The following is a 23,197-nucleotide window of genomic DNA, read 5'->3' on the forward strand; positions in this document are numbered from 1 at the left end:
TGATAGGGCAGAATTTACATATTTATCCCGGGGAAGAGAAAAGCCGATAAGACTGCTTCAATCATATCCACGCACGCAAGGTAATCCGAGGTGGCAAGGTAATCAGAGGTGCTGTGACGAGCGTATTTTTAACGCTTGGCGCGATGCGCCACATCGCCGAGCAGTATAATACTTTATGAAGCCGTTGGGCCCAGTGAACCGCGGCAAAACTTTGTCTGTAATAATTGCAATTCATTTGGAGCTGTGACAATATTGAATTATTTGCTAGAAATGAATCAAAAATGCCGAGTGAGACTGCAATGCACTGAATAGAATCCATTCTCGAGACTTGATCACACAATTTACCGTGTTTCAGAAAATTTGTTCTGCAGTAAAAACAAAAATAGGCACAGTGCTACATACTGTATTCGAAACGTGACATATTTTTCAATGTATTCATATCGCTATATAACCCTATCTATGTCCTCTATGTCAATAGCCATCATATATATTGAATATTATCCAGCAATACTTCCAATAGGTAGTAGCAGATTGCTTTGGCGCGCTATCGTTAAGTTCGTTGTATGCTTAAGTCGCGAGACGCTCATGTTGGAAGCGAGCTAGCCTTTTCTTTAATAAAAATACCAAACGCATCTCTGAGCATAGCCGATGCCTTATCGAAAGTACATCGCCGATGAGGATGCATTTGATTCATACAAATACAAACATCTTTGAATATCTTTCCAACATTCGTAGATTCTTTGAATAACCTAAAACAATAATGTATATCTGTGGGTTGCTGAATATTAAATATAACATGACATATATATTGGCATTCAGACCTGATGACAATTTTTGTAAAATGGCTCATTGAGCACTGAACGATGATGTTTCAGAAAGTGTACACCTCACGATTTAAAAATGTTGTTCTAAATCTATTCGATTGATAATATATGTTCTAGAACATGGCTACTCAACTGGCGGACCGCGATCCGAATCCGGACCTTTCGGATATTCGATTCGGACTGCGTATAATTCTTTATTTTGGATCATTAGCCCCACTTTTGAAATTTCTTTTTATAAAATCACTTTTATAGATTTAAAAATATATATGAAAAGGACAATAACGCCATACCAAACAATCTTGACAATCTTATCATTAGTCGGCCGAGGAATTAGGGATGCCGAAATATAATTTCTGGGAAGTCCGGACCCAAATATGTTTAAATTTTTGTATGCGGACCTTCGGTAAAAATAGTTGAGTAGCCCTGTTCTAGAAGAACGATCATATAACGCAAACGTGTACGGATTCGGATCGTTAATTGGCCCCCGATATAGAAAATGCTGAACTATAAAGTAATCGGATGTATAACAATTGACATCCCGCCTTTAGTTAATAGTTCATCAATAACTAAACTACTTTGTGATAGCGAAAATGTAATAGTTGGATCATGCGCGGTATACTTTAAAAAACGATAAAACAATATAGTATATTCTTACGTTGATAGTCTGCATATGTACCAATTTGCGACACCGCAAGTGTGAAGTTCTGTTCCAAATCCTCGGCATTCATTGTCTTCACATATTCCAGTAAGATCTCTACAGTTTTTATAAATTCGCATGTTTAGTGAGAAATCTATCCACAAGTTTCCTGAAGGTTTTGGACAGTGATCATCAGAGTTGCACGATACCTGAAAACGAAGTGTCCGTTGAATATTAAATAGTTCTTGCTTCTGCTGAAGCGCCACACCACGAACATTTCATATATTATACCTACTTTGCTTGAACATTAATTCGTGATTACGTTTGTATCAAAATTGTATATCGGTATTGGTTTGGGCGTGAGTTTGAAATGAACTTTTTGCCAGCATGACCATAGTCATACATTGTTTACATTCAACGTTATCATGTTCAATGAATAATTTTACTTTCAAACTCCAGAAGTCAAAATCATTCATGCTTACTTTCGAATAAATCCTAGAATCGTTGTAGAACACTAATGAGTCAGCATCGACCATATACAGTTGCCAATCTGTCGTCATCATAAAATTAAGACCAGAAACATCTTCCATGAATAAATGCCTTTCCTCTGTAACACATATACAACGTAGTTATTAGGACTGTGGAATATTTTTGCAGCAACCATATAATTACCATAAAATAGAATTGATAATTTACCTAATTGTTTGAAAAACGACGTGGTACTATAAGCAAATGTTAAAGCTGATAAATGAGGATTTGGATCTGCTTGTACGAGATCCATGATGTGATTTCCCAACGCGCATTCTGGAGATGTGCCGTTATCATTACATAGAGTCAAACCGTTTACTCTTTCGACAAGATACCTTGAAATAATATTAATAGAGTTTGAGTCAATGAATAGACTTTGTTTTAAGCTACATGGTATTATTCATACCTTATTCTTAATTCCTCTACACAAGATCCAAGTAAGCGAGGAATTCCCCTCAATCCACGAAGTCTTCTCAGATACGTGATTTCCCTTTGTGCAGAATTGTACTTGTATTCTTCTACCACCGTTCGGTATAATCTGTTATGCAAAAATATCAAGTCGCAATATTCTTCTACAAAAGTTCAGAATATAATATTGGGACAGTTTTATTGTTCATATTCAGTATTGTCATTATTCAATTATATGTACTTGAGAATTTAGAATTTAATCTACATGCAAACATTATCTCGATTATTACATCGTACACCATCCTTCGTTCGTACTTATGTATGAGATTTTTCAACAGAACATTAAAAAATTGTAATCTATTCTTCACGATACACAACCCCTTGAATAAATACATCCCATGCCTCCTATACAACACTTTTACTCTAATGGAAACACCACCTCATTTATTCACACTTGTAGAACGTAGAAAAGTCACACGAATCAGATATTATAAGATATTAGTGCGATACCACATTTGTAATAACACCAATTTGAAAAATAAAATGTGTTTCATAATAAACCACCACACCACAAAAAGAGGGTGAAGAAATATTAATTACAGAGTATTTTCTTTTACTACACGATCTTTGCTGTCAAATCTGCAAAATCAAATTGTTAGTATTGTTAGTGTTTCACCAAGCATTATGAAGCTAAATTACATACAAAATTCGGATTAAATGTTACAAAATTGGAAACGAGCACACGGCCGATTTTTTTCATTTTCCCTAATGTATGAAGAATTAACAAATGCAAAACAAATTTTGTGCAAAGTTATGTTTTTCTGTTTTTAGAAAGCTCATTAATTCGAATTCCGTCAAGTCAGCTCAATTAAAGTTTAAATCAGAAAAAATATAAAAAAAAAATAATTAGTGATTAATGACATTTTGTCGAAGTGACAAATGTTTTCCGGGCCACTGTAATTTTGCCAAACCATGCGTTGCTGAATTAAAATGTGGCAACACCATTATCTTTCATCCAGCTAGTTAGGTTATGTAAGCGGTGAGTATTACCGTTGCCGGGTTTATTATTTTAGCGTTAGTCAGAAAGTCGTTATTGGTTATTTGACATAGAAAGTAAACCAAAAATTACAAACTTTGTGACGAAGAATTGTACAATACATGGCAGAATTGGAGTGTCGTTTTTCGTTACACTTAGAACGGGTGCAGTGTACAGTATAATTTGGTTCCAATTTAATAATTTTGTTGTAATTCATACCAATTCAGAGTCACAAAATTTGATGGTTAGTAATCAATACGCCACATAGTAAAATTGATATTTACGATGCGTTCTGGTATGCTTGCCAGTTTAATATGTGGCCCTTATGGACGTATCTCCTGTAATACATTACATGTGACAATTTTGTATCAAATCTGTACTGTACACTGCTTCGAGTCGGCCACAGACCGCGACCAGAGGGAAAATAGTGATTTACTTAAGCAAACGCGTAGTTCAGTATATGAAGTTTTTAGAAAACCCAAATATGGTACCTCAGGCAATCTAGTAGAGTAGGCTAAAAGCTTACATCAGTGTTACATTTAAAAGAATTTAAAAGATGGAATCACGGAGCTTTCTGCATACCTGTTTGCTTCTTTCATGACTGCCGGTATTGTAATACCATTTATCCTCACTTTTATGAAAGATATTCCCCTGTTTCCCCTTAGATTTTCTTCGACTTCCTTACGTGTTCTTGGGATTCTGTCAAAATCCGAACATCCGAAGTAATCCGTCTTATCTTCCACCTCATTTATTGATTCATCCGGCAGTTCTCCTTTAGAAACGGCCTCAAGGTCTGCTTCTATTATATCCAGCCTATATTTCTTTTTGGCTTCAGTTTTGGATTCCTCTACAGTTTCCCTTGCTCTTTGAGTTCCTTCATCTATATTCAATTTTTCACCTTCAGAATTTATACTGCGTGCTAATACGTGTCTCGAAGCGGCTTCACGACCATATTTGTAGCACTGCTGACGATGATTGAGTCCCAGAAAAATTTGCACGGTTACATGTGAAGTGTATATAAGACAAGTTATCGTTACGATGGTGGCTATTAATCGACGTTGCTTCAGAAGAACATTCATTTTTGATTTGATTACTAATAAGCTTTCTTTGAATGAAGCAACCGATCCTTATGCCTATCTCTGAATCATGTAACAGTTTATATATATATATATATATAAACAAAACTATATTAGTTAAGTAATCCAAGACTGTACGAAACACGACTGTTAGGTTTGATGCAAATCATAGTAACACTATAAGGCGTATGGGCGACGAAAGATAGCAAATTCTAAATTTCTTGTGTTGCAAGTCACATATTCACATAAATGAATACATCAGATTACTGACATTTCGAACGGCATACATATGCGATTATTACATGTAAGTAAAATTCATTTCCACAGAACCGTGACATCTTTACAAAACACTTTAAAACTGAACTCCGACTATGTACTGTTGGTTTGACGCAAACGCATTTCTTGCTCCTACAATGACTAAATTTTTTTATCAAGTCGCTTACTGTATCTAACGCAGGACTTGCGAGTGATTGTAGAACGTCACTTGCAATGCCCTGGGGGTGCCACGTAAATATCGGTGCTCATTAAATTACCTTGATATTTGATAACATATTGTGAATTAACAGTATGTTAAAACTGAACACAGGTTTATAGATATTATGGAATGAATGCAATATTACCGTTATATATATTTATTTATATGTAATACACGCATCCTAAATTTGTCTTCAAAACCAACAGTATATATTCCTCAAGCTGGTGCTCTAAAGTTCATGTTGTCCGTTTAACCAACCTTACAATGTACATGAGTATATAGAATTGTATTGTAGCTGTTGGTGGAAAAACGTTTCCTGTATTTATACAGATTCACTTGGCAAGGAGTACCCTAATCTTTATTCATTTTCTGACCATACTCAACAGCAATTAATCATGGTCATTGTTCCAGCTGAAGTAATTACTAGCGATAATTGATTAGGTGTTTTAAAAGAGCAGATAAAATAACCACTTGCAGGTTTTCAACTGACATATTTTAATATGAGCATTTTCTTTGGATGAATGCGAAGATACCCTTTCCCAAGTTAGCATTAAGACGTAGAATAATTTCTTGGTAACAGATAAAGTGGAAAATTATTGCACCAGATATATAAATATAGGCTTCTTGAATCCCAAAATTGGGTCTTTCATTTGCTACTTCTCGCCTATCAAAAGTCGAATAGGATCTGTAATTTTCACTGTTGTTCATGACCGGTAAGTACAAGCAGACAACGATTGTTTGACATGTCAGCTGATTTATTCCTGAACACGTCGAATCTACCATTTTGAAAACATTTACATAATAAACTTGAACTACGTAGTGTGGAAATGGAACTTTTATGACATGAATACTATAAATTGACAATATTATATGAAACCTTCAATCTAAAATATATATTATGAAAATGATTGCAGGTCAGATAAAAATTGGCGCCTGTACACGGGGGACCTATAGAGGGCGTGAAGAATAGGGAAAAAAATAAACAGGAAAACTAAGATAAATATTCTTACCACAATAGAGAAACTTTTATGAATGCATTTTATACCCAGATAAAAATTTCGTGATTTGTGTAATCAATTTAAGATGAACGATTCTAAATATTTGGTATTTTGCATTAGTCGATAAGTCGAAACTACATTGCGTTATCAAATCCCTCCGAATCAATATTCCCTTCTTACAATATAAACCTGGATTTCAATCAGAAACACGATTAAACTTCTTTTTTAAAATATGCCAAGATTTCTATTTTAATTCTAACTAAAACCGCTTTCACTTACAAATACAAAAGTTGAAAAAAATGAGTAAATTCTGAGTTTTGTTGTATAAAAATTTATGCTTCTTCTGGTGGACTTGTGGGAGCCTTCCCATTCGTAGCCTCTGCATTTCCATCGCTTGACGAAGAAGGTTGCACGGGAGATTTTTTACACTAAATCAATAAGTCAATATGATTATAGGATGATTGCGGGCAAACCTAAAACGGTGTTAGGTATTGCAATTCTGCAATATTGAGCATAGAATAAGCGGTTTATTGTTTATTAACATAGACATCTGCGATAATACAAACAATTCAAGGCGCAGAATTACACCATTTTTTCGTTAAAGCAATATTGATAAATAATTTGCAATGACCCATTTTTATTCACTGATTCATGCCTTCACTAGAAGTAAGACTGTAGAGAAGTAGCCAATAAAATATGTCTCTGGAGTCAAAGAGCACTTTCGTTCGACCCCGGACTTTAAAGAATTTATTCTTGATTTGAGGAAAATTTAAAATCCGAATTCAAAAAATTTAGGATTGGACTCCAGAATAACAACATTATAGATAAAAAAAAGTCAGGAGTGTACCGCCTAGGATTGTTTTTTGTTTCTGGTTGATATTCTGGATTATAGGTATGATTATAGAAGACTGTGGGTGCGATAATCAGGTCAATACGACGAGTCCATCATAGCTTTTTCAAATTACTATTTCAGCAATAAAATACTTATATGTATTTGTTGAATGAAAAAAAGTATATCTTGCGATGGAAATTGGGATTCCTGAACAAATAATTTTAGATAAAAAAAGTTTTATTAGCTTACCGAAGATAAAACCATTTTCAATATTGTTCCCATCAATCCTAGCATGGCCGCACCCGCGCATGCACCTGCTATTGCCCTTTCTAATGTTGACCATTCATCAAATACAGACGTAGGACAATCGCTTCCGGTTTTATAAAGTTGAAATGATCCGTCTAATTCAGGAACTGAAACGCACAGATATTACATAACTGCACCAATAGTGAAATAACCAAAAATTACTATTAGTTTTGAACAATAGCCGTAACATATTATGGATAAGAGAGTAAATGAAGTACATTGCCTGGTTTTGAGTCAGAATCTAGAACTTTTTACCTGTCATATTATTTAAACAGTATGTACAATATGGAAATTCATTATAGACTCATATTAATAGTGGAGTAAGAAAAACTAGCAAGTTTCATTTTGGTATCATGTGGCCTATTATACAAAACGAATAATGCTATTTATTCCTTCATATAATGATTAAGATCTTCCATTTTCGAGTATACTCACTCTTTGGCAAATAAAAACAGACATATAACGTTGCATTGTCCACTACTTCATCTGGGCCTGTCACGACCTCGGGACATTCAGACGCAGCGCACCTATGATGTATAGAGTAAAATGAATGCGTAAATTTTGGGCTATAAACTAATTTCGATTGCACAAACTCTTATTTTGACGTTAAAGGACCTTGAATAGTAAGAAACCTCCACAAACAATTATGGCCATTAGGACTAAAGCAGAATTTCGATACTGGTATGCAGACAATTACAATTTATTACACTTCAAAATATAATGAGTTTACTCCGACCAATAGCGCTTCGATCTAATTATCATAACATGACTTAGGGACGTGTGAGTTAAAATGGTTAGGCTTAATTACCAATTTCCCTGATCGAATCAGTACAAGTGGGATGATCTCTGTAACATTGTAAAAATTCATACCCTATTCTCGTTGTTTCACTGTATGCCATTTGAGCAAACCGCATACAAAATTCGCTGCAAGTCCCGTTTTCATATGTGAAAAAACTTCTTTCGTTTAAAAAATTCATAACAGCAGAATAATGGAAGTCATCTGACCACGCTGCCGATGCCAACAGGAAACTCTAAAATAATTAGGAAATGCTTGTTTGGACAAACTATTTTCAATAATTAAATAGCTGTGATCGCAAAACGTTTTTGCTTACATTGAAGCAATCAGAGACAAAACTTTATTGAAACTGTTTGTGTGAACTAGAGGCTGAAACCAGCTATGATGTCACAATTTTGTGATGACAAAGTTTCTTGTTGAATTTTATTTTGGCATTAACAATTGGGTCTAAAAGAATACAGAATACTAAAGTATCAATTCATTTTCGTTTCAGATTATCCAATTCAAATAGGCACTAGCTATCACACAGTCAATTTAACAGCATTACATTACAAAAATATGATTTTTTAAACTGAATTACCTGACCGGCTTCTGTCCACAAATCGGTCCTCGTGTCCTCTTTATACTTATAAATACAATTCCTAGAATAATTTGCAGCGTATTTGGCAAGATCCTCATCCCAAGTGATATCTTTTATGTTACAAGCAGGAGGAGTCATATTTTGAGATCGGAATTTATTATGAGAATAGATAGCAGCCTCGCGGTCCTTCTGTATATGAACAAATTTTTTATTAAGAGTTAGAAAAATCGTGACTGTTGCGTGGGTCATATTTTGTCATTATCAACGCGTACTACGTCTATATCTAAATTGTGTGTGATTTCTAAACATAATTAATTCCTCTTAAGAATAACGCTGCCTCTAATAAATATTTAGAACAGCACGCGTAAAAAATGATTTTTTTATATATTATATTATCTTTTCTATTATGTGATTTTATTTATTTCTTGCGCACTTCAAACTTAGTAAAACATTCACAAGAGATAATACAATGTTACAAATGTCTGTTCTTCATTAATAATCACCTTACCTCAGTAAAATCAATACTTTTTCCTTTTTCAACTTCCATCTGTCCCATTATTTGAAGTAATCGTATACAAAATGTGAGAATAATTATTATTCGTCTACAAGAATTAGTCATCTTAACCCTTATCTATATTTACAATCCATATACAAACTGCCTGAAACATACCAATCGATCTGACCATTATTCACTTAAATTTACAAAACCTTTTTTGCTTGAAAGCACCATTATGAAAATCCGAGTTTTTTATCGTTTTGGCGAGACAAAGTAAACATCTCTTATCAATTACTTATTACATTCCCACATCACAGTAAATCTGATACCAAACTCAAATACTTTATTGCATTTCTACACAACTTAATTCCAACCCCGACTGGGTCACCTTGCTTTGAGCGTCTGAACCATGTGTTTAGTTTTCAACAAACTTGGACCAAATATCATTCCGGTATTCGAGAATTTGATTATTTTGTTTACTTTATGTTGCATGTCGACGAACTCTTGTTTACGGAGTTGAATTAAACCACCGCCTGCTCTCCCCTCCTACGTGTTGTTGCCTGACGGAAATTGTGAACTTTGTAACTGGGTATTAAATGTTTCGAATTTAACTTTATAAAAATTATTTTTTCCTATTTCACAAATCCATAGTTAGTCCAAGATCACCCAATACCTTTCCTATATATAGCGAAAAACGTCTGTCCGGCCTAGCTATACTATTTGTCTTCTTTGATGCTTATTGGGAGTTTGCCCAAACCTTTGATTTCACATAATTGTAAAAATATATATTTACTACTTTTTTGACTTCCTTCGACTATTCAAATTTTTGATTGTAATTTTATTTCTGCAATACAAGAATTCCATAAACATGTTACGTTAACATATACAGTTTATTATTTTGTAACTCCCGTTATACAGGGTTTTTAAAAAGTTATTTCTCTCATTTTTAAAAACTGATTTCGTTGTGAGCAAGTTTACATTATAAAATTAATGCAAAGAGATCGTTAAACATATTTTGTTGCTTAAAATTGCAAATAAATAAATTCAAATATTATTATACCGTTCACAATGCTTCCTTAACTTTCTACGCCTATCAACATTTACTAGAGCCCAACATATAGATTCCTCTGATGGTGCAATACACACCCATGTCAATTCCTAAATATAATAGTCTTTGTCCAATCTCACATAATGTATTTGTGCCCCCACACTTCACATTGCATTTTATAGATTGTTAAATAGGAAACAAATTTTCAATTGTCTCTTATGTTAGATACAAGTGCACTTCGGTGTGATTCGATATCATCACCTCTTTTCTGATGTTATTAATTTCATTATAGATTTAACAGGTTTCAAATATATTATTATGACGTATGTCAGCCTGCTGTTGTCCCATTTTCAAACGAACATTTGTGTCGACAGTCAAACGAGATCAAATCTGCGCTATCTATGGCACTTATCTAAGAACACAACAATTTGGTTTGTTGTTTACTTATGAACGTGTTCGATTAACGGAATCGGGTTGTGACGGAAATAGTTTAATCTAAGAAGGATGAGGGCTCGATAATTGCTCTGTTTCATATCAAATGATTTTTCCGCAACCAAATTAAACTGAAATAAGAAGTTCCATAGCGTTTGACGCAATCCAGAAAAAACTGTTTCACATCCAGAATACATTTTTAAGTATTGGAATTTGTATTGAAACTCCATATACTCAAATGATACTCTATTTTCTATCAGTAGTATATGTCACTCAATTAGTTAGGATAACGGGATTCAAATTAGCTTAAAAGGACAAACTGATGCGTTAATCGTGTACAGTGAAGTTTACTCGGGTGTCGGGTATCACATTGGCAATATCATCGATTTTGTGGCAACGCTCAATTTTTTTTGTTTTCAGCATTTCTCAATACAACGTAATATTGTAGACCTTTTCACAATTTTTGAAATGGTTTAAAATTACGAGTTCCGCCTCTATTTTGATTTGGTTGGATGAAAATAGTTTGAAAGATATTAGCCGTTTCACTTAATAAATCAATTATAATTCTTGAATGGCCTACTTCACATAGGTGTGCTGTATCTTTGTTCCACACTAGTGTTTTGATTAAAAAAAAACGAAGTTCAATGTCTAAATGGCAAAGTTAAAACGCCGTAACGTAACGAAACCGATAGCAACAGGGGATTATATACCCGGGTGGCATTTCAAAGTATAATTTATAATAACTAAATAAATTCAGAAAAGAAAATAAAGGAACTTAGTAAAACAACACGGTGAACGTCACAATAGGTTGCGGTAGTTACAGGTAAAATAGAAAGATTGCGCTTTATTTAAATGGCAACAAAGAGTTTTCTGCACGCACAGATTAGAGAGAAAATAAAGGTAATAGAAATACTGAGAAAATTCGTTTAAATAAACCGGAACCCGAATATAAGTGCATTTCTATTTCATTTTTCCATATGCGCTTATTATTGTTGGATGGAAATAGGCAATAGGTTCTGTAAGGTGTAGTCATGATTGATTCCAAATCTAATAGTAAACCAGGATCTTGTTTTTATAATTTTGGAATCGCATGATTGCATAATGAAGCAACTAGAAAAAGGATTAGTTCTGTTAATTAAAAAATAGTCATCATAAAGCATAGTTTATTTGAAAATCAGTTTAGTAATAAAGAATGATATCACATAAAAGGATTAGGCAATTCGAGAATCATCGAAATTAGTGCGTGAGAAATACGCCGTTACACAACATGGAACGTGAATTAAACATGAGAATTTCGACAGAAAAACTCACTAGTTCGTAGTATTTTCCATCCTTTTTCAATACTTTTTATTTCAATGATCCCTCATAAAATGGGCTGATTCTATAAGTATATATCATAATCCGATACATATAATATCAATAATTTCAAAATGTCGTAAAATGGAAAATACATAAAAATTATCTCTCCAGAACTGTGTAAATATCCGTGAATGATTTGGAAAGCTTCAATATATTTTTATCCCCGGAATAATAATAGGATTCAACTTGATTAGATTTTTATAGGTATAATAAAACCAGGTGACATGTAAAATAACATTATCATTATGTGTAATGTATTACGTTTCTGAAAGTATCGGGTTTCTTGCAAAACATATCGTAAGGCTGGTCACTTTAAAAAATCGAATTATTTTTATTTCAACATTGAACGTAAACATTTCTAATCAGTTTGCGGTATACTTTGACTTTGTGAAAATATTCAAAATGATTTTTCCGAAAAATTGTTGAGAGATTTCTTGACTGTTCTGATATAACGAAAGAAATTCAAATATATGCTCAATTGAGCTTGTTTGCCTATTGATTGCCTATTTGATTTGTTAGAGTCGAATAAAGCAGTTCATACATCAATAATTTTCCTATCTGAATATCTGATAACCAGTATTTAGCCTATCCAAGAAAGTTAATTACATTTAATATAGAATATAAAAATAAATTACAAATATTCAAAACTTCTTCCTTGAAACAATTCATGTATGTAATTCGCGATCTGAATAGAATTTGAAAAATAATGGGAAATATTCGAGATTTGTAAGCGTATGTCGTGTATTTATGTAGTGAAAATTATTCACGATAAGTTTGTGGGTTTGAGGTCATCTCGTATTTCGTCTATGTTGATTATTCGTGGCTCTTTAATTGGATGTTTTCCCGCAAACTGTGTTTGATATACTACCAGCATCACGTATCCTCGGCATAAATTATCTTTAGTTTTACAAACAGAACAGACAATGTGGGTTGATATTTTTTATCTGATTTGAAATAATTTAATACAATTTGTGAGATAGCATTTTGAGGCAGAGGGAATAAAGAATATAGACGTTTGCATGCAATAGATCACACTAACAGTTCAGTAATTTTATCTACCCGTGACAGCGTTCTTGACTTAATTACTCTTAGTGCACGAGACACTTTCATAGGGAAAATTTCACATTCAGGCATAAAGCTTTCCTAAGTCAGTTTGTCCGACATATCGAACCTGTTTCTGAGATTAATTGGGATTGACCAAACCAGTGAGAACTTATAAAAATCCTGTTTATATAATATCTTTCTATAGCAGATAACGACATGCCGTCAAAAATGATTACCACTTTCATTTATCAGGATTAATTTAATCATTGGGATATCTCTGGAGCTTTAATAGCGAACTTATAACTTGAGGCCAGATGGCGTTTTATGTTATTTTATTACTTCTATATAATATTGTACTGAATTCAATATAATACTTTACAGGCGGTACTTCTGTAGCGTTGATTAATGTTTGTTTTAAGCCACACTTACGACAACTATGGATATAGCTACCGCAGCATCTCATGTTGCTTTTATTCAACATAAAGATGAAGAGAGAGAAAATAAAAGAAGAAATTTTCGAAGACATTCAATATTTTTTTCAAGAAAAGATGGAAACAAAGAAAGCCAGGTGAGAAACGAATTAATACTTCAAAATAAACGTCTTTATAAACCTACAGTAAAACTGTGTGATGCGGATGTAATTTTTTCCGTTGGTCAAGCCCTTCAGTAGTTTAGTTCAATACTACCACAATTTTTCTTTTGAAATCAACCGATTTTATCAGTTCGTTCTGATATCTATCGCATTCACTTGTTGTACATGGTTTGTATAATAACCTCATTTTAAGTATGTCTAAGATACTCGAAAGTTACGCTCCGTGAAATGACAGTTTTACGAGCTTTCGCGTTTTCGATCAAGGAGATATTGTTTTTTTTTGAATATGTTATTAATATATAAAACACAGTTGATCAGTACTGTTACAGGATTATTCATCACTAATCATAAAAACATACACTTGCATATTAATATAAAGACAATGTTCTTTCTGGCTCGGCGGTGTGGCGCATCGTGCTAAGCGTTAGGAGTACGCTCGCCACCGCATCTCTGATTACCCTTCGTGGGATCGCAGGTTCGAATCTCATGCGGGGATGATCATGTGCGAGAGTATTGCTGGAGACGTTGGGTGGTTCACGTAACCGCTGGTCGGTTACGGCTTCCTCCACCATCAAGTCCATGCTTCCGAAAATAAATAACTGACTAACTAATCCCATACCCGACCTGGACTGGTAACCGGACGAGAGGCCGTGGTTCGCCATATGATTAAGCTTTCTTATCGGCTTTCCTCTCCCCCGGGATAAATATGTAAATCCTATCCTATCCTTATTATTGTTTTACAAATTGCTGAATCGAGAGGATCACGGGCGACCCCCCGCGCTCAAGATTCTTTTATCCCATTCATGCTCAATTATAACAACACCGGGAATCGGAATCACTTATTACAATCAATCGCATCATTACTTGGGCATGTAGTCGATTTGCCTGTTTCTGTTTCGTTAATTTGTTTGAGATTTGTACGATTGCATCCAGTTTGTTCCCCGGCATTTGATTTCAACGGGGATTAAAATTTAGAGAGTGATAGAGATTTTGCCACTCGGCGTGGATTAGCAGTTGCAATCACCTATTTGTAACTAATGAAGAAATATGTCGTAGAGTCGAATAAATTATGTGATACTTGTTCAATAGGGCTGTGAGAGTATTTGAATAACGAAAATATTACAACATATCATAACAAGACTATGGGCTGAAAACATGAAATTATTGAACGTCCATCTCTAGGATATTTGATTTATTGAAGCTCGAATCTATTGATTTCAAAACTAAAATCGGTATTGGAAAATTCAATTCCAGTATGTCGAGTTTTTAGCTGTAATGATCAACAAGTTTATCAATGAAATTGAATGTACTCCACTTCGGGCGAAGCTAAAATCCGAGATGCAAAAACACGAAAATACTTCGCCGAGGTTATTTTGCCTCTGTGACGTCATAATAGTCCTACGTAACAATGATATTTCATTATGACGAAACAATTGCACAAATGTGCATGTCATACTAAATCTCCATTTTTATGGGTTTCGGAATTCTTAAAATAAAATCTGAGTTAACAGACAGGTGCGCATCATTACATAAATACCTATTTTATAAAAAATCAAAATCGCCAAAAATGACTTACGCAATTCGGTTATTAGCGCGACGACCTATGTACTCCGATTCTATGAACATCTACACTGGATTCTGTAAATGAGAAGGTTAAGTTTATAATAAAATACTGATTACGTCAATGTAACGTTGCTACAATTTCTACTTAACTGGACTGTGCAGGACATGTGTGCAGGACTGTGCAAACTATGAAATGTTTAATTCATAAAGTTTGGTGACTCATTTCTCATATCAATTATTTCATTGCAAGGTATAAAGAATGAACCAGTTGAAACGAAATATGCAATCACACGTTTGTTTCGCGAAACTTTGCTACGAGTAATCCAAGACCAGTTGGCTGTAACTTGACTGAGTTTACTTGAATCATCTTCGATCACGCTCCGACTACTATCTTTTAGTCAATATTAAAATGCCAGCGATTTCAATCACGTTAAGGTCGCTCGCGATTTTGACACTGAGTGATTTAGTCTCACTCCTGAATGAGTTATTATCATCGATCTATCTTAGAGCAATTGTTCATAAAGAATGTATAAAGATAATTGTGTAGTTGTAAAAACGTTGTCACCTAGGTATAAGCCATTATAGATTTAACCTGTGTCGAATAAAGAAGATCATAATTAAGTACACCAAAAGGAATGAAATTTTGCACGAAAATAGGGATGATTTAATTGCCTTCTTATAAACAATATTTAGTTAGATACATGGTTCCGAAGTAAACACATATCTGTACAATAGAATCTTCTATTTGTTGTCGGCAATTCGCTTTTGGAAACTAAGAATAATAGCGCTTACACGTTTCTAAATATAATATTAAAAATTCATCATAAATGTCAACGAAAAATGGTTAGAAGACGGAAAGGATTACAGCAGCACGTCGTCGGTCATGAGTTCCTTTGTGCGATGGAAATCCCATGAATAAGTAAAACACCCCACTTTACGCATGTCTTCTCTTGACGTTTTGACGATCTCTCTGTTAACAATATATTTGGCATAAGTTTGATTATACTTGATTGATCATACGGCTGCTTACGATGAAGAAAAATCGTTTTGATTGCATTTAGATAAGGTGGCAGTTAGGGAGGTAAAGTCAGAGTTGTGCTACAACTCAGTTGAAACGTTCGGTATCTGTAAACTGCGGGGATGAAGAACAATACCGGCAATAGATAAGCGGGTTAGGTTGAAAGTCTTTTGAATGCACTAATCCAAGTAACTGATGTTTCTAGAAAGCTAGAAGGAATGATACCGTTCTAACAAACGAAACTAATATTCTAACGTCAGTGTCAGATATTTAGTAAAATGACATGGGGATTTGAATATAGAGTGTATATTTAGAAACAGCAATAAAACTCAAATCTAGTAAAATAATCGCAAATATGTATTTTGTTTGGGGTTGTTTCTTGTACTAAACCAGTTTTATTGTATGTATTAACCCATTTTCGTTTCTCATGCAATTGCAATGAAAATTGCATTCATTTCGGTGTTATCTCTGAAGAATGTAGTTACCGTTTTCTTGACCAATGGCGACATAAACTAAATTTTAGAAGTACACTGGTGAGAACATCTTTTACGATCAAAATATTGAACCACTCTTCTTATTATTATCTAAATATGGAACATTGGTGGATTTTTTATTAAACTGTTTTTATTATTTCATATTGTATAAATTGTATATATATCAGGTTTTCTTCGCAATAATATTGTTGGTCTACATAGTCCATTTTCCGACGCAAAATGATTGCGTCCGGCGCGAAAATTCACGTTAGGTATAACAGCGTTGTACCCTGTAAAGAATTGCATCCTTTATCTCAGCATCAGCAAAATAACAATCATTCTGTACCAGGAGCGGCGGGAGCCGGAGCTTCTACTAGTTTAAATGATGACAACGATTTCTTGGTGAGTTTCAGTTTTCTTGTGAATACTGTATCGTGAATGGGTTTTACTTTCTGAGTACTTGTATTATGTCAGCGAAAATAATCTTAATGGTATTTGGAACAAGCGTTTGCTATAACCAGAATAATTCAAAAAGGACACTCTTAATAATTCAAAAAGTAAATACAGTGTACCACATATAAAAGAGTTTAGCTGCACTATTGAATAAAAGAATGAAATAAGCAAATGGCTGTTGTATGAACTCGAAATGCATTCAATTGAAAGAGATATTTGTGAGTTCTAGTTTGGTATGTTTCTTGGTTTTCAGAGAAGCTATCTGAAATGAATTATCAAGCATCAATCTCTATTTAAACTATCAACCACGCCAGTATATTTGCCACAATAAAATGTTTTATTCATCTCTGATTAACTTTCCCTTCAAATGATTACCTTGAGGCAATACCTCCGGTATAAATATGCTGGTTTATGCTTAGTCATCTAGATCAGAGATGTGCAACATGCGACAAGGGATCCATTGTCCGGCCCGTGAAAACTATTTACGCGCCCGTGAAAGGCCCACGGCTTAGTATTTCTTTTTTCAAGGTTTTGTTTTGGTAACTACATCATTGGCGTTTTTGGTGGCCTTTTGTTAAGTGACTACGTCACACTGGAATATAAATTCGTCTGACAAGAATTCACTAACATAACATTTTTTATCGGTGCTGTGTTGTGATTAAAAAAGTTAAAAAGAATTCCATAAGAAGCAAGGTTTATTGTGAATGACGAAGTTTGACACAAATTGGTGTCTCAAATACTTTTGAAAAATGTTAAACGAAATCCAGATGTGGTTTATCAAAGCAAGCGACACTATTGTACAAAATATCGGAGTAGAAAAAAATTACTTGCAAGCTCAATTTCGAGTTGATAAAGCCTTTACCGATGTCGATGATCCGTCACTAAAATTATTTTACGTTTTGGGTCATTGCGATATACAGTTTCACGTCCCTGATCTAGATCAACCGAACGATTATTTTATTGTATCTTTTGTTAAACAGGCCAACTTTTTTTGAATCCTGAATGTAAGCTATCCGTCAGATAGCGCCAGTGCGTCCAATTTTCAGTGAGAATTGGTAACCATCTTGGTATTTGACTATTAGCCATGAAAATATTATATGTGACTCAACAATTCAATAAAATGAATATATATGATAGATTGATTATATTATGATTATATTTCGATAAATTTAATCGCGTTATCAAATTAATGTGTTAAACGCTTTGGTCATCAATATAATATCATCAATATTTCGCTGTTGAATACTTGATAAAAAATAAACATAAAATGTTACTGGAGTTTTATAATAATTCAAACGCAATTACTTCGTTACTGAGCTTTATTCTGAATACTGATATTGTACGTTTTCATAATCATCTTACCGAACCGAATATTAATTCTTATTCAATGTCGCCTGTATATACATAAAACGTATAGTTACTAGTTACCGTTACGCATTTTCCTGAAAGCACAATCGTCCATTACGCCACGAATTCTATTCAAGACGTGTTGATATCCATAGAAAACTCCCTAGATTTTTGTATCATTTACTATTGTATGATCACCAGCTGCAAAATTTTAGATAGCTTGATCGCAAAATTGCAAATAAATAGCTTTGGCCAGGTAGAGAAAAGTTTAATGTGATCCAGAAGGAAAACTTAGCCTGTTTTGCTTGTTTGCGGGAAATTTACATCTCAAGCGCAGAATAGGCCAAAATTTGTACGAATTATAACAAACACTGTAAGAAGTTTCATTATACTGAAACGCCTGTTTCATTGCCTCATTGCCTTTCTTCTGTGTGTGTCGGATGTCATGATTTTGCGCTCAGCATATCACCTCAATTATTGAGAGCACGGAAATCACTTTTCCTCATACAGATGATCAATTACTTTACGATATATGAGAGCAGGTTGCAATATTCAATTCATCAGACATACGGGTCTGCGTTCATAGTCAGAATTTTTACATGATAGAATCAAAGTTTATTGGAGTTCTTGTGCAGGCGCCGAGAATTCTGAAGAAATAGGTTCATTTTTATCTGTTTAAATAAAAATTAGACCGATTAGCGAATCAAATGTGACGTCCTATTTGTTAAGCACCTCAAGTACAAAGTGTGTCATTCAAGTATATTACACCGAATTAGCCACCGGTCGAGTATAAACAAACACTAACATACTTTGTGGATATAACATGGAAAGCTTAGTTTCTGATCATAAGTTGACCAGTCACTTTCAAGAAGCATCAGAGTATAAAATCCGAATCAGGAAGATGTCTTTACGTTGACCGTTAATCGTTTTCTGGTATATTCTCCGAGCAATAGTCAAATACTCATTGTAAGAGCCATATATTTAGTGTGGTTCCGTTACTCGTGACTATTTATCTCTTAGGCTACTTTCGCTTTCATGGAAGGGATTTACGATAATAGTCTTCTTATTTAGCAGCATCTAATGCCGTGCTTTAGCAGGTCATCCGGTGCCTTCCACAGACATCTTACATTTGCTTACGAGTTCGAGAAAACGCACTAGGATTACTTTCTTTATTCAAAATTTTGATTGCTAATTTGCAAGGATTGTTAGCAATACTGGTACTGTATTCGAACGAGTAATGATAGCCGTAAGAGTAAAGAGTTGTACCGTGTACTATGTATTATATGTAGAAAAGGATACTCATGATAGTCTGGTTTTAAGCAGTAACTTGGCAATTGTAGAAAGCTTCATTAATGAATACGCGAGATACATAAGATATGATAGAAAGTCTGCAGTATGACAAGTAAATTAATGATACATGTGGCTATAACTATGATGGCGTTGCCTTTTGAATATACCGAATATAACCGTACTACATATGTTGGATTCCGTTGAATATTCCATTTTTGAGTGAATAACCAGAGCGATGGTATACCACAGCAAAACGCTCAGACATACCAGATTGTTCAGCATATTTTGTATGTCTTTTGTATCAGATTAGTAACTTGTTTTAGCTTGTTGTAAAACAATCGATTTTGTTCAGTACAGTTCATTTGTTGTGACATTGTTCGAAAAATTAACAATACTTTGTACCACCAAGTAACTAATTCGAAGGAATTGTATTTGTTGAATGATAACTAGAACGACAAATGCCTTTTAATATTGATAAAGCCGCCGAGAAACGGACTTTAATGAAGGAACAACGTCAAAGTCTACCAGAGTCTAATAACCAAAGATATACAAGACCCCGGACAAACAAGGTTAGTATATTCATATCCGGAAAATAAGAAAGGATGGTGTGTAGCTATAACCATCGCACAGAGGTGGTGCATCCTACAAATACTGGCTCCAAGCTTGAAGGTTCAATTTGTTAAATCATGTAACAGTAGCTCACGAATTATTGTCATTCAGCACTTACAGAGTGAAACTTATACGTGTAGTGGTATTGCTGTTATTGTCGAGCGGTTTTTAAATTAACCACGAGAATTTTCCTTTTCAAATCATTCATTCGAACATGGTTTGTACATAAAGTGATGTTTACATTCGATTTAAGAGTGGTCTATTGTGAAATATTTTTAAACCCGCAACTATATCCTGAAGACTATGTTTTATCGTCACGGACTCTGGGCACGAAAGGAGCGTATATCCTCATCAAATCCAAAAAATTCAATGTTCACCTTTGGGTTTAATAAGCTGAAAATAGTCTTTAAACGTAGATATTTTTAAATTGTAGGGAACACAAAATCATACTGTCTTTTATCGTCCCTTTATAAAACTCAATCATACGATATAATATCGATCAATCGTCATAGACTGATGTCAAAATAAAATTTTATTTGTAGATATAAAATAGTCTTATGAACTTGTTGTTACTCAGTTGCTTTCTTCCCTTACTGACGTCTTACGTCTACGATACAGACATCGTATTTGAATAGTGTGTGATATGGTTATCCGCCTAATAAACATGAGATACCGGTCTTTCTATAAGGACGGAACATGACTTAGAATCATGCAATAATAAATGAGTTAAACGACGTTGGCGACTACCTATCACACAACGATAATATATATATCGGTAAATGTTTTTCGCGATTGTCAACACAAATCATCAAGTGCTGTTCATGCACGTAGAACTTAGCTACAACAGTGGATTACATCAATCAATGATTCATACTGGAAAGATTAATTTATTCTTTAGTGTTTTCATATTTCCGTTGTGAACCACATGCTTCGTATGTCATCCTTAAATTGTTATTTTTCCGGTCACCTCCTTCGTTATTTAAATACTGCAGGGGTTCCCAAGCTTTTTTCAGGACGACCGCAAAGACAACTTTCAAGTGTCCAGTGCGACCCCAGGTCAATATATATATTTTTCATGAAACTTTAGAGCTTATTTCACTGGACTTTTGAGTCCGGTCATGTGGTGGTATTAAGTAAAATAAGCTAAAACCCAACAGTGATGTCACAATAAACACCTACATTTTGAATAACAAAAGCATAGAGTGATGCCTATGGGCCTGTTTTACATTAAGCCATGGTACAAACTGCTAAATTTAACATGGTTTGTCAAATCTTAGATGAGTTGTACATCCATCCTCTACCATACCTCAGCGACCCCACCGACCCCATGACCTGGTTGCGACCCTACCTATTTATCACTCCGACCCAATTTGGGGTCGCGACCCCTGGTTTGGGAACCCCTGAAATACTGCCTCGATTTTTAAACCCGAACTTTTCAGACATTTTCATCTAATTTTACAACTTACATTTCCTAGACGACTACATCGAGTATAAAAAACATATTGAGTAAATATTCAGAACCAAACAAGATAAAAGAAGAAATGCTTAAAACTATGATCGATAATAAAAATATTGCTGCCGTATTAGGGCACATCATAGTGATTTTGTTTTAACCGTATTAAGTATCGATAATGAAAATTACAAATTCTCATCTATTCTAAAGGATTCAAGAGTCTTGCTGCACACTAACTCAAATATATTTCTGTAACGTTTCGTCTGACTAAGGTCATACTTCCAAATATATAATACATAACTCTTGCTACAGCATCGTTGCATTATACGCCTCCGGATCCACCGGCGCTAAAGCATAGAAGGAGGAAAAAAAGTTATTCCCGCATAAACACTTTTGTCCTCCTACATTAACCTGCACATAGTTTGCCACCTTCGCGATAATTACTAGCACCTTTTAGTTCCATTTCCATATAAATATATGACATGTATTTTAGTGGATTGCAAAATCTGCAAAGCAAAGCCTATAATGCCTGTTACAGTGTTCTCGTATTTTCGGACACAGTCGTCCGAACCGTCACATAGAGTCAGGACTGAAAAAAAGACGTATCGTGGTTGGATAATTAATCAATCTTACTTTAATCGTGTATTTGTGTGCTTATTTAAAATGTAGTGTGAACGTAAGGACGAATTCATTTTCAATTACAAAATCCTAGTTTTCGGCTTTTATTCTTAAGTCTTCCCAGGCTAGTCTCGCGCAAACAATTTCACATAACAACCCCCAGTAGTTAAGACCGAACCTGGCCGGAATCGATTCGATCACGCGATAATTTCGAGTGATTATCTACTTATTTGCACATTTTTTTACTATTTTTTTTTTCAAATTAATAATTGTCACTAATCATGATATATCACGCTAATAATTATTTACGTGATTAGCTTAAATTTATTAATGCCTTCTATTTAATGCACTGTTGCCGGCATTCGATGAATGATTTTTGTAATAAAAACAATTGTGAGGTGTTGAAGTGAATAAATTAATCAATCACACGAAAGATTTGTACTTATGTATTAGCGCAACCACGAACATGAAAGGCATTCGCAAATATTCACCTCTAATTAGGAAAACAGATACAGATACAATTTTGTGCAATATTGAATTTGGCTTTGAATTCACTTTGCAGCTGGATTTTATTACATTCCTCGCATTGGTCGGCACTATAAACAAAATGATAAATATGAAGCAAGTTTTCCTGCGTTACACCGTGACTTGAAATGTGCGATTACGATAGTAATTAATATTTTCGAACAAATTAGAAGTGCCTGTAATTTGGACACTTACATTAGTATGCGAGACAATTTATTTGTTAGCAGAAAAAAATGACCTTTGTGCCAACATTGAGCCAACTTTCATCTAGACCTGCTAATATATGTAAATCGAACGATATTTTTCGCAGTAAAAAGGTGTAAAATTAAGATTATAGATAAAAAATTTCTTACAAATAGATTCTGCTTTTGTCTCGAATCT

General features: G+C 34.2%; 3 protein-coding genes across 7 annotated transcripts in view; 1 reads left to right on the plus strand and 2 right to left on the minus strand.

The window, feature by feature from the left end:
* Positions 1-340: 340 nt before the first annotated feature.
* Positions 341-4,879, minus strand: LOC120331283 (uncharacterized). Of its 3 annotated transcripts, none has more exons than XM_039398354.2 (7): positions 4,016-4,879; positions 3,718-3,771; positions 2,396-2,527; positions 2,158-2,324; positions 1,944-2,068; positions 1,480-1,670; positions 341-749 (listed from the first exon to the last, which is right to left on the minus strand). In XM_039398354.2, exons 1-7 carry the CDS (start codon positions 4,510-4,512, stop codon positions 584-586), a joined length of 1,332 nt encoding a protein of 443 aa, XP_039254288.1. In that variant the 5' UTR covers positions 4,513-4,879; the 3' UTR covers positions 341-583. The 3 variants fall into 3 exon arrangements, with proteins under 3 accessions (XP_039254288.1, XP_039254289.1, XP_039254290.1); XM_039398355.2 differs by lacking the exon at positions 3,718-3,771 and adding an exon at positions 2,998-3,036 and having other exon boundaries at positions 4,016-4,877; XM_039398356.2 differs by lacking the exon at positions 3,718-3,771 and having other exon boundaries at positions 4,016-4,876.
* Positions 4,880-5,713: 834 nt separating this feature from the next.
* LOC120331616 (GLIPR1-like protein 1) lies at positions 5,714-9,173 on the minus strand. The gene is made up of 6 exons (XM_039398714.2): positions 9,005-9,173; positions 8,497-8,685; positions 7,991-8,151; positions 7,556-7,647; positions 7,064-7,227; positions 5,714-6,410 (listed from the first exon to the last, which is right to left on the minus strand). Exons 1-6 carry the CDS (start codon positions 9,113-9,115, stop codon positions 6,315-6,317), a joined length of 813 nt encoding a protein of 270 aa, XP_039254648.2. The 5' UTR covers positions 9,116-9,173; the 3' UTR covers positions 5,714-6,314.
* Positions 9,174-13,275: 4,102 nt separating this feature from the next.
* The window catches only part of LOC120331131 (inactive dipeptidyl peptidase 10-like), a 36,182-nt gene continuing 26,260 nt past the window's right edge, over positions 13,276-23,197 (plus strand). The window contains exon 1 of one of the 3 annotated variants that reach the window (XM_078113560.1): positions 13,276-13,443. In XM_078113560.1, coding sequence (XP_077969686.1) covers positions 13,312-13,443 — 132 coding nt within the window. In that variant the 5' untranslated portion in view covers positions 13,276-13,311. Of the gene's footprint in view, positions 13,444-16,736; positions 16,924-19,943; positions 20,181-23,197 lie in introns of those variants that run through there. The other 2 variants (XM_039398168.2, XM_039398170.2) reach the window with 2 other exon arrangements.

The sequence above is a fragment of the Styela clava genome, chromosome 6 (genome assembly GCF_964204865.1).
Source record: "Styela clava chromosome 6, kaStyClav1.hap1.2, whole genome shotgun sequence".
Lineage (NCBI taxonomy): Eukaryota > Metazoa > Chordata > Ascidiacea > Stolidobranchia > Styelidae > Styela > Styela clava.